General features: G+C 31.5%; 1 protein-coding gene across 1 annotated transcript in view; it reads left to right on the forward strand.

The window, feature by feature from the left end:
• Window positions 1-3,122: 3,122 nt before the first annotated feature.
• The window catches only part of Smp_146650 (nalp (nacht, leucine rich repeat and pyrin domain containing)-related), a gene marked incomplete at its 5' end in the record, with an annotated part of 26,404 nt that continues 16,455 nt past the window's right edge, over window positions 3,123-13,071 (forward strand). The window contains 3 exons of the mRNA XM_018790803.1: window positions 3,123-3,264; window positions 5,391-5,606; window positions 7,593-8,005. Of these exons, the coding sequence (XP_018646038.1) occupies window positions 3,123-3,264; window positions 5,391-5,606; window positions 7,593-8,005 (771 nt within the window). The remainder of the gene's footprint in view (window positions 3,265-5,390; window positions 5,607-7,592; window positions 8,006-13,071) is intronic.

The raw sequence follows: 13,071 nt of genomic DNA on the forward strand, positions 1-13,071 counted from the left end.
TAGAGTAAAATATACGAAAGGAGAATTCGCTAAATAATCTTGTTGTTCTGATGGATGGTGCTTTGGAATTCGAAAGAGAAGTTGTTAGCTTCCATTCTTCTTACAAAAGCTAACATTAACGAATTCCCCATATAAAGGGAAAGTACATCTTACTGATCAATATTCATTATCATCACCCAGCCTCTCTATACATAATAAGGTTTGGAAGCTTATATGTGATGAGTCCAAACTTCGAAATTACTAACATAGAATGTTACGTCACAAAATGAATGGTTCTGATGAAACAATTTTTCGTTTGAAATGAAGCGTATAGATAAAGATTTGTAGTTATATTTACCATAATTTGCAACATCGAGATGTAAATTTTGATCAAAGAATCAAAAGAAAGTCAGTAACCTTAGTAAAATCCCTATAATACTGATAACATCATTAGTTACGACGAGTGAAAGTTAGTTTGTTTCCTACATTTTATTCAGGATACTGAACACATTGAATTGTTGACATCGTGTTCCTGTGTACGGCCACTTATCAGTTAAATAGACATAAACTGACAGAAATTGAATGGATAAGTAAACTATTAGATAGAGAATCATTTTCATAATTATTAACACTTGCCTCCAGAACATATTTATTTACTGTTGATAGATAATCCAATTACATATGTAAAATTTCAATTTTTAAGATGAGTAAGGAAGGTAAATATTGAAGCTGGGATTTTGTAGTTAGTCAAGTTTCCTTTTTCAACTACATTTGTCATTGTTAATCGTAATATTCATTGAATTATCTGACTGTGTTTCGAATGATCCAGTTCATTCGATTATTACCTGTATTAAAAAGTGGATCATTACTGATTAGATTAGACTCATCCTCTTAAAATTTACTTACAAATCTTCCTTCATAAACTGTTAAAATCAAAATGTTTTTTTAATAACATCATATTTTTTGACAAACACGATATCTTTTGAATATAAAAGAGTTCAATTGTTTATAGTTCAGTTTTAATCCTTCCATTAAAATACCTCATCCTTCATGGTCACATAATGAAGGTGTATCTCAGACCATCATGAAAGATCTGTCTAATGTTTGTTGATCTTATAGTAGACATAACATTATGAAAATTAACTTCAGAAAGCCTCTCTGCTAATTCTTGACATTCGTAAACAATTATCAATCCTCTTATACATTACATTGTTTTGTTAAAACTATTTTGCATGAAAACTCTTCATATTTTGAGATGGTGGAGATTTGTAGCTCAGGTGGATGATTTTGATAGAGTTTTGTTCTCTGAGCTGGATGATTTGGTTGTGGAGCTTTCATTGCCCTTCTGAACGACATCATCAGCACAAATGTCGGGTAGAAGTGTTGATGATGTCGTTCAGAAGGACGATGAAAGCTCCAAGACCAAACCATCCAGTTCAGAGAACAAAATTTCATCAAAAACTCTTCATACGTTTTATATATTGATTTATCATGAGCATATTAATTTGCTCAATGTTGGGATATCTAGTGAAAATTTATATATTCTGAAACAGTATATTAATCTCAATACATTGAAACTGTGTATGATATCACTGACTCATAAATGAATTGATATTAGTATTAAAGAGTTGAATACGACAGTGTTTAAAGAGTCCAACATAAATGAAACTGATAAGATTAAAAGATAAAATTACATTATTTTTACTCATTGTAATTCTTATTCAACATTAACTTCAATTTTTAATTTAATATGATAATTACTCAATAGAACATTTATTTCAGTATTCTATCTGTTCAAGATACTATATTCTTTGTACTAAATTAACATTAACTATGTTTAGGATGACATACAGCATGAGATTTGCTATAACTCTGATCATTTTTTATATATATGATTTCGTTCTAATTAATAGTCGAAATGGGTGTACAATCCTTACGATGCTCCACTGCCTTATGGATCAGATCTTTAGGTCAAAGACTACAGGTGTAGCCCCCTAAGAAAACCACTTGCTTCGGTTTGGGTACCCGGGCAGTATCACAGCCTTCACACAAATCAAATGAGATTTGTATGGTGCATACGTATCTAGTGCCCCTTTGTACCAATATTTATGTGTTTTAAGTAAAATAAATAAAATAAAAAAACAATCAGTTTATTAATGATTGTATTTTCGACTAGAGTTATTGTATTTTAGGGTGCTCTTACTTCGCGTCATGGGAATTGCAGTGATTTCTCGTTTTTTTTTAGAATTATAAGTAATAAATGGTGCGGGTATAAAACAAGCTTTAAATTTATTGTACACGTATACTTCACATATATCCAACAAACTGTGAACAAAAAGCAGATGATGCTTAACTGGGCGTAACAATATACTTATTCAGTGATAAAAGTAGGTGAATACACTGTTATTGATTCATCTAGAGGAGTCTATCAGAAAGTGGCACATGTACTCAGTGGGTATAATATAAATGGTATCCATACCTGACCGTATACTTTGATCTGTTTTATAAAAAAGACTGATGAAGTATTTAATTATCCAATATTCAAAAGAAATATGAACATATTTAAAAATTCACTCAATACTGTTTGTTGATTCTTCCCATCGACACTTAGGACTGCAACTGGTCAGTCTCTTATTGGTGTATGTGCATACTGTGCGTATTGCCTTGATATTACCTTAATTCATAAGTATTATAGGACGAAACGGGCGTCCTGGATTCCACTGCTAACCACTATCCATCTTCGCTTATATTTAAAAATTGTTTTAAAATATTATCTACAGGCTAAGTAAGTCAAATATCAATTTCAAGGAAACAACCTAAAAAAGATTTACACTTATCAATTAATCAATTAAATTATGAATTCACAATGTTAGAAAGTGAATTAAAAATCTTCTTTTCTAATTTAAAGTGAAATACAATTCGAAAGTTGAATATGAGTGAAAATTGAGTTATATTGCCATAGTGACAAGGTCAAACTGATTGTACTACTAACGAGTTATCTCATTTTATAAATGAAATAAAAAAACGTATTACATATATTGTTTAGTGAAATAGTAGCATAAACTGAAAGTGGATTATTTTAAAACGAAACCAAATAAGGTAAATGTAGATTTGTAAAGGATAAGCATATAGATACTACCTTAATGGATAACAATAATAATATTGCCTCAGAAATTCATCAAGAAAAATTAATTGTTCAAAATGAATTCTTATACGGTTGGATTGACGATAATAATCTTCTGCTAACAGAAGAAGATATTAGAACCATGTTTTTAGAAGGTTACGGTAAGATAATAGTATTAGTGAAGTAGTTAATTAGTTTTTGTGAAATTTTTGATGCATGTTCATTGTATCTTACATCATGCAATTATACTAGATGGAGAATCATTGCATACAAGTATTTCGTCATTCTATGTTGTAGTGTACAATCATGGCCTTCTAATCTATTATTCATAGAAAAATCCGGTTTATCGACGGACTGTTTACCATTGAAATGTGGTGTCTAGTTTTACAGTCGACTAAGTTAACTTCATAAATCATCGTTTTCAAAGGAGTTCTTATTGATTCGTCAGCTCTAATCAATTTATTCAGAACATTGACTATAAAATATGAGGATTGTTTTTTCTCTGAATCTGTTTGTTATGTAACTAAATGTTTTTTTTAATGATTATTTAATGCATTTGCAATGATACTACTGAATACAGTTTGTAGTTGAGTTGGTTATTTGCCCAAAAATTCCTATTATAGTAAAAATCATAGATATCTTAACGAAGAATATTCTTTTCAATAAATCCTCTTCAGGTCCTACAACTATATATTTAAATTAATAATCCCGAAGTGGCCAAGTTTAAGGTAAATTCATCATTAAAAGTTACTGATTATGAATTTACGATTACTGGTGAAAGAGATTTGTTAATACTGGAATGATCTGTGTGTAATATTTACATGAATCAGTTAATATAAGTCAATTAACATTATGAAACCTGATATGGAGAGCCAGTCAGAAGTAGACTAATGAGAAAGGGTCATCGATGGCGATGAGATATAGACCCAGAGTACAAGTGCATTTCATTGAATAAGAAATGGATTAATTTCCTAAGGATCAGAGTGGTATATATATATGAATGAGTATTTATGGATTTTATTCGGTAGCCCAGCCCAGTATACTTTCTCGCTGACTCTTGTGTTCTTGCTCAAGTAGTCTGTTGGGGGGTTAGCGCGTAGCACACTATGTATCAGCATTAGATTTCGGGCACCGCCCACCACAACAAAAACCAATAATCAGAGTTCATATCGAGATTCAAATAACTTATGTATGTACATGCGTATACATTGCGTAATCCTTGACCGAAAATTTGTTCCACTTCGTAATTTCGATACTATTCCTCTTACCCGATATTATCTATATTTATTCTAATAGTCAATCTCATTATATCAAGTGACCTATATTGATTGATTCATGTAAATATTACATACTGATCGTTCTAATAATAACACATTTATTTCACCAACAATCGTAAATTCATAATCAGTAACCTTAAATGACATATATGCCTTGAACTTGGTTATCTTTTAAGAAAATTAATTTGGATTTCTAATCGTAGAATCTGGTGAAAACTTAGTGAGTTGACCAATTTAGATACGGACAATTAAGACTTGGTTTTTAAAGAATGAATCAGTCTTACTATTTATCTTTCTAAATAGAACTTGACTAATGACAGAAAGTATAGTTGATTACGTTAAAAATATAATTGTGATGAGAATCATAATCAGTAACATGTAGTTTATTCATATTCCTACTTGTTAACAGGCTCCTAGTAAAATACCAGAACATGACAAAATGTGAGCTATCCATTCGTCTTTCATGTGTTTTATTCAGCCTATGTTTATAATTGTGACGGAAAAAAACATTTAGAATCAGCCCACTATGGGATGTTATCATTTGAGGGAACAGTGTAAAACACTGGAGATTGGAAGTAGGTCTTGATCTCCGCTTCAATTCGGTTTTATACGGAGGTTGCATTGCTATGTATTGGTCAATAGCAGTCAACTCATAGAACAAACCAAAGTGGGGTTATGTGCCATATACTTCGTGACCAACAGACTTCATCGATAAATAATCAAGAAATGAGAGAAAAATCAATCATCTCAGCTGTGCAGTTTAAGCGATATTACCAATATATTATAATTACGAAGCATTCGTCAACTCAATTTTCAGACGACAAAATGATATCAATCGTATTAATCATGAAAACTTAGAGTAGTGAGACAGTGGTTACACTGAAAAAAAGCTGTTTAACGTGTCTTGCTTTTGGTCTCATTTATAAATGGCGAAAACAATGAACATCATTCGTGCTTTGTATTTTCATTAAAAAATGAGTCCAATGATTATAATGGGTTTTCTTTTCTAGAGGATATTAAAGGACTTAATATACAAGAAACATCAACTACCCCATTCGCATCTAGTTGGATGGATGCGAAATTAAGCAAAACAAGAGCAAGAAGTCGCTTATGGCCGACTTCGAAATCCACTACAACAGTGTTGAATTTCACTACTAATGACTTGAACACATCAAATGACGTGGATTTAAAACTAGATGAATATCACGAAACGGATCTTGAATGTGGTAAGGTCTTTTCACTTTAACTGTATATACATTGATACTAATAAAATGAGTGTTATTAAGTAACTGATTTTGTAACAGTTGACATCGTGAAACACTATAGTTAGTTACTTCGAACTGTTATAGAACTATTAATTAGAGTTATGTTACAAGTGTCTGCGCTAAAGAAAACATATATTTAAAATTTGCGTTTAAGTTAACGTTAATCTTCGCATTTCATAGTGTGTTTTCTGAATCCTAAATTTGTCTAGTTTATATAGTTGAGATCGTGAGTCAATTGAAGCTAGACCACCATGGAAAACCTGGAAACACTGGACGGCCGTTTCGTCCTATTGTGGGATTCCTCAGCAGTGCGCGTCCACAATTCGAACCCAGGATCTACCAGTCTCGCGCCAGAGCACTTAACCGATAGACCACTGAGCCGGCATCCAACGGTGTTAATGTCTAACCTCCATGTCAGGTAGAGACAGGTGTCTACCTCAGTACAATAGAAGTTTGTCGCGCAATTTCGTGGATTGGTTGAGGTTAGACATTAACATCGTTGAATGCCGGCTCAGTGGTCTATCTGTTAAGTTCTCTGGCGCGAGACTGGTAGGTCCTGGGTTCGAATCTCGTGAAGTGGTATCGTGGGTGCACATTGCTGAAGAGTCCCAAAATAGGACAAAATGGCCGTCCAGTGCTTCCAGGTTTTCGATGGTGGTCTAGCTTCAATTGACTCATGTTCTCAGCAATATAAAATTACTAAAATCCACACCAAACCCCCTCTGTTTTGTCTAGTTTAGCTTAGCAATAAAAAGAATATATTTAATACCACTGAAAATACAGACAAACCTTTACATAGGATAAATATAAATGAATTTAATTAGAACTTGATGCATTTATCAATGAATGAGTGTATGATCTAATCAAAACCTATTTGAATTAGTTAAAACTTCAGCTGATCTGTGTTGGAGTTATCTCTTTTTATCAATACTTTGTTAATTACTAATATTCTATATAAATCGGTCAACAGTAAAGGCTTGAATTGCTGTTTAGAAGATGCGGTGACGTTTTTAACATTTTACAATTGTTCTTTGGGAACTAGTATTTTCTTTTTGACTAATCAACTTTTTTCATATGAGATTGATTGTATTTGGCAACAGAATAAATTTGATTCAATTCTAGTAAGAGTAGAGGATTACAGAACTACACTAAGAGCTGGTATATATGTTGTATAACTTCTAGTAATTTTGCAACTAATGTTTACTTGTGATTTATAAATAACTTCCGATTTACCTACCGTATAAAATATTGTAATTATGACCTATTATTGAACTTGACATTATTATACACAATGTAACCCATATGGTACCAAATCGAAACAAACGATTCCCATGAGAAAAATGATTTCCATTTGATCTTCAAGGTAGAATCAAATGACTTATGTTTTATAGCTACATACAAACTCATGATCGGGTTCAACTGTAAATTTATGCCAGAGATAGAGTATAACCCCACTAGAGGTCAAACTTACAACAATAAGACCTCAGACAGTGAGCTTTCTGAGCGCTCAAATGATGACTAATGGTGGACTTTTTTTATAATTTTAATCAGTTTGTGACATTATGCTTACTAGTGACTAAATTCAACAGATTTCCGAAGTTAGAGTTAGTAGTTATAGCCAGCAAAGTTACACCATGTTGGGCGTAAGATGTATATCACCAATGATATCTAAAAGTGATTACGAAACATTCTAAATTGACTAAAGTTGAAAATGTAAACGGTCAGATCCCAACTCTGTGACCTGAAAGTAAAGGGCTCACAGGGAGGCCTGGAGATTCGGCGTTCGAATTCTGATGTCATCATAGATATACGTCAGTGAGGAGTTCAAACTTTGGATGAAACAGCTGTATAGAGCTTGTATAACTGATGTCATTATGCAACGTAAAACTATATTGATAAAGCAACTGAATAATCTTTCAGTGTTATTATCTCTACTGATTCTTATAGACATGGCAGAAAATTCCAAATCTCAAGAAACGAGTCACAATCAATTGACAGATTTTCAAAGTCGTGACGAATTTTCTAAAAGAAAAAAAATTGACTCTAGATTACAAAAATCCCCAACGATTAGTCCCAACAATGAAAAAAAATTCAGTATTAATTCAAAGATAACAGATGAAGTAAATGTGAAGTTGTACAACGAAAAAAGTTATCTGAACACAGACTATGATAAAATCATGTCTTTAATTGGGCAATTAAAACATGATACTACAGGAATTTCACATTATCTATACTTTTGTGCATTAAATCGAGTTAGTCCATTGAGATATGTTATTCAAAATCTTGGTAAAGAAAAATTATCTTTACAACATCGTGGAATTGGAAATTTGGAGATTAAACTGATTACAGAAGCTTTAAGAGTGAGTTGACTGAATTTCTAAATTATTATTACTATTACGGTGTATAACTGAAATGGCCTTTTAGTAAAAATTGATAGAATATGATGGTTTTCTGTGGGTTATCTAAAATGACATTCAGTATTTCTGTTACTGTCAATTTTCACATTGCGTAAAGTATTTCCTACTGGTCTTGATTGTTCATCATCTATTAATATTTTGCTACAGATATATCTGTGTAGAACGAAATCCAGATATAAGGTTTCCAGCTGATTCCGTTTATTTACGTAATATATATTTATGTATAGAAGGACGAGTACCAAATTACTTTTGATATAAAAAGGTATGAAGAATGTTTGTCACAATCCCATTTGGATTATTTGTAGTGAAGGAACTGTGTAAGCTACAGATGATTAGTGTTACATCGCTCAGACGCGAGAATTGTTTAAGCAAACCTTATTATTTGTAAATTCTCGCCACATGATTATATTGATTATTCACAATGCAACCACTTAATGCTACACCGTCTTGTCAAAAATCAGAACATAGTTGTCGAAAAAATATCCTTTTAGTCAAAGTGAATCAATTCCACACAGAATTATATATACCTTACTCTAAAGGATCCAATCAATATTAAATACTGAAGAGAATAGTATTACTCAACATCCTAGGAAAAATTCAAACAACTAGTTCACGACTGATAAGTGAAATGTAGGACGGTTTCATTGTGATACTTGTTACATGGAAAAAATATCAAAATAATTAAAGAAAAAAAATATGATCTAGTGAATCCTCAACTAAATGATCGTTTAATAGTTGAATTCATGAGTCAATTAAAGCTAGACCACCATGGAATACCTGGAAGCACTGGACGGCCGGTCCATCCTATTGCTGTACTCCTCAGTAGTACGCATCCACGATCCCGCACGCGAGATTCGAACCCAGAACCTTCGGTCTCACGCGAACTCTTAACCTTAACTTCAACCAATCCACGATGTTGCTCCACAGTTCACTATTGTCTTCAATGAGTAACTGCCTCACAACACATACGGTTGAACTCCACTGGTCATGGCTTCTCACTAGAACTCCAGGAAATACATCTTGAAGCCAGTCATAAGTGAGCACATGATGATTATGAGATTGGGGTTTTTTATGGAGATTGTAGTAATGATAATTATCAAATAGTTCGATCATGTTCGCACATGAAGTTAACAATTATTATTCATCAACACTTTAGATCTTAAAATGAAACAAGAAAATGCTAATTTCTCTCAAGTAAACAAATTTTGTAAACCATTTTAACAGAGTTAATCAATCCTCTTTATTCGTTTATTCGTTTTACCCACTTTTTTTTAAAAGCCTTATATTCGCTTTGATTATGATAATCAGATAAAATAAACCCAAACTAACCAAAAACTGATCAATAATTCTGAAACCGATTCGTTCGACTATTTTGCTTTCTTTCTCCCTACCCCCTCCCCAACTAACGACTTTAAAATAAACTATATCATTATAGAACATAAAGAAACTCATATTTGATATTGATGAAAATAAATTGATGATGGGTAGAGTGGAAAATTGTTTTCTCATCTCTTATTTTTTTTAATTTTTTTTGATAAAAAAAGACTAGACAAACTTTATAGATGCGATAAAAAAGATGTTTCTCTTCTCTCATTCAAACAAATGTAATTTATGTAGATCGTTTGGAGATATAATTTCGATATTATCTTGCCTAGCATCATATACATATTACATTTATTGATTATTCATGTAATCGTCAATATAACATTGAACAGCTTCACTAGTCGGACTGATAATGTTATCTATATCACATAATTGACAGTGGTAACTAGATCATGACAGAAAAAAAAGAACAGAAATTTGAATTAAGCAAGTTATCTATGAAATAGAATTACTCAAACATATTTTATAATCAATAAACTTTTAATGTTCATCGTAGAGAAGCGATTGATAATTAACACAAAAACTCTACATCGAAGTTCATGGACATCTAGATGACTACTTCCAATATAAAGAAGCTCCAGTCCTAGTTTCTGCATCTAATCATAATCCATCTATTCTATAAGAACTTTTGGATCAATAGCTATGTAGAAACATTCATCTCACGATGCACAGATGGTAAAAGAGACTGATCAAAATATTGTCAAAAATATAAACAATGGGATATTACAAACCCTTTCTAATAATGATATAAACACTATAGCCAATAGACAAGTCAGTAGGTATCTAGACTCAGCAGCTTAGTGGATAACACGTCGATGATTAAAGTGAAGGGCGATAGGCTCGAGTCATTGTATGAGCATAGAAACTGGGATGAAGATACATCAATCCTACGAGTAGTAAATGAATAAAAATGAGTGTTCTGGATTCTATTGATAGCTACGATTTATTTACCCTGTAAGTACTCCAAATAAACGGTTATAAAACAGCAAAATGGCTGGTTAGTAATTGTTTCTTATGATTCTGCAAGATTGACATACTTTCATACAAATGAACTAATGCACAAATCAGTAAAACTGAAATTCATCTGAAACGTTTATAAGATTGTGAAATAGAGGTTTGGTAAGTTATATACCAGACAACAAAGTTAAGACTTAACTATCAGCATAATTTTTTCTATCCATAACATCATCTTTGCTATAAAATGATGTAAAATCTTGACGTAATAATGTTACCATATTTTAGGGAATTCTGAAGCTTTGATAATAACATTAAGTAAATTCTGAAAATGATCACAGAATGCATCCCAGTCTATAGGCATGAAGAGGTTGATCAAAAAAGAAATATAACATGTAAAGGGAAGAAATATGTAAAGGTACAATATTTCAAAAGATGTGATTTATAAATTGTCTTGGTAGAATATTTGCCACAATGGTCTTCCCGTTGTGAAGCAGAAGTCATGAACCAGCGGTTTCTTAGTAGGAGAACTTGGACGTCATGTTTATGGACAAACAATCCAGATTAAGGATATTTTATTTTACTTAAAGAGTACATGTAGTCATCTACAACTATAAAGCAGAAAGCAAAACTAAAGATGACAGGAAAATAACAAAATTACCCTGATAGTTTTGTTATTATATGGGTTTGATTGTTTTATGATCTACTGATTTAGACAGATTTTGTTTAAATCAATCAGTTGTTCTGTATGTATCCTTACTATAAGAAAGCGGATAATACAATGATAACAAGATTTTAAATTGACTTGGGATGGTGTCAGGGTAAAGCATCAGCATTAGTTGGAGTTCGATGAGAACACTTAATGATAACAACGATCAAACATTTAAAGCATTTTCTTTGTTTAATTTTGTATTCTTGGAGTTTATTAGCATCTTACGTTTGAAGACAGAAAAAAAACACGATTGAGTCACTTTTCAACCGTCTTAATACATAAAAATTAAAACGTCAATTCTCTTTATGTTTCTTTTATCCACTTTTGATCTTGATCAAATTAAAGTTTGTTAAGTGTTGAACAGCTAGTTTGTGCTTACTGGGACTGAGGTTTTGTCCAAATTAAGCGGGACATCCTTCTGACAAGAAAAGAGGACAAATAGCTTGATTGTTTTGCTTACAGTTGCCAATCTGATATAACAATAGTGTATTGAGTCATTTCTAACTGAATAGTTTGATTACTTATTAAATTGCCCAGGTAGAATTAACGAAATTCGTATTTATTTAAGAGAGAGAGAAACAGTAGAATGAATGAACTCTCTAGGCTTTACCTAAGGAAATATTTTTCCCCATTGGTGAGAATTATATTCAACAAGTATTCGGTTATCAAACTACATCATATCTACTGTTTTATGAAGTATTTATCCATATCAAAATTAAGCACAGTCTGGTAATACTTAGTCTATTTTTAATACTAGGAATGATATGTAAACCTTTTCTTCAGTCTATACAGTAACATCAAATTCAATTTGTAGATGTTTGGATTATCTTGTTGTTGATATTTTGAATGAAATTTTATTAGTCTTGGTGGTCATTTGTGTATCCTTTACGAATTGCCTTAATATAGTTATTATAACACAAGTCTTTGTCAAATAGTTGGATAATTCAAATTATTACAAGTTAAATTAAATTCGTCCCTATTACACAAGTAAATAGCTATCTGAACTCAGTAGATAAGTGAATAACATGTTAGGTTTTGATGGTACTGTGGTAGAATCTCGTGGTGAGCATCAACCATAGAACGCAAATACATCAAGCTGACAGATTACAAACAAGATGAAATGAGCTTTTTGGATTACATTATTGGAGACTTTTCATCTATTCTATATTGACATCAAAGTTAATTTTTATGGTGATGACCAAGATTTGTAAAGTTTATTTTTTAATAAAAATCTAAATTTAGTACTTATATAATCGAAACAATAAAATTATCGTACACCCATTCATCATAAGACTTATAAACTGTCAAAGAATAACTATTCAATTTATGTATTAGTAAAATATATTTTTCATCTCTATCTGGAAACAAGGTTTTTGAATTTAAACAAAATATTAATGATAAGTTTTGTACTTTAAATATTGATCCATTTCAATGAACATTATTATGCTTAAGGTTAAAGCGATTGTGTTATGAACTTAGCGATTGTCAAGTCATCTTATGGTGTTGGTTACTTATATCCACATAAGTAGTATATAGTGATGGTCAGATATAGAATGTATTTTGGTAGAAGATTGATAAGGAAAGAACTCAAATGAAGCGCAATCGGTACGAAAATGCATGAACAATGAAATCAGAGAAGATGGATTGGTATTTGCAGAAGGAACAGTGAAGATTGAGATAATTGATTGATAGTTTGCAAATTAACTGTTTGCTGTATGGTTATCAGATTTTAGTGAGATGGTCTGTAATCTTGTGCTTAAATATATTCGATTGTTCTCACACGTGTTCTTGTTCACTACAATCTCATTATGAATCTAGATTATTTTGATAAATAAATCTTTGTATAGAAAAGTCGAAACTATTATTTAATGCTTTCCTTCAAAATTTTTATTCATTATTTATATAAATCAATTATTATCAGAAGGGATTTTTTGTGGAGATTTAGTATTTTCATAGTGAA

This window comes from Schistosoma mansoni, assembly GCF_000237925.1.
Source record: "Schistosoma mansoni, WGS project CABG00000000 data, supercontig 0037, strain Puerto Rico, whole genome shotgun sequence".
Lineage (NCBI taxonomy): Eukaryota > Metazoa > Platyhelminthes > Trematoda > Strigeidida > Schistosomatidae > Schistosoma > Schistosoma mansoni.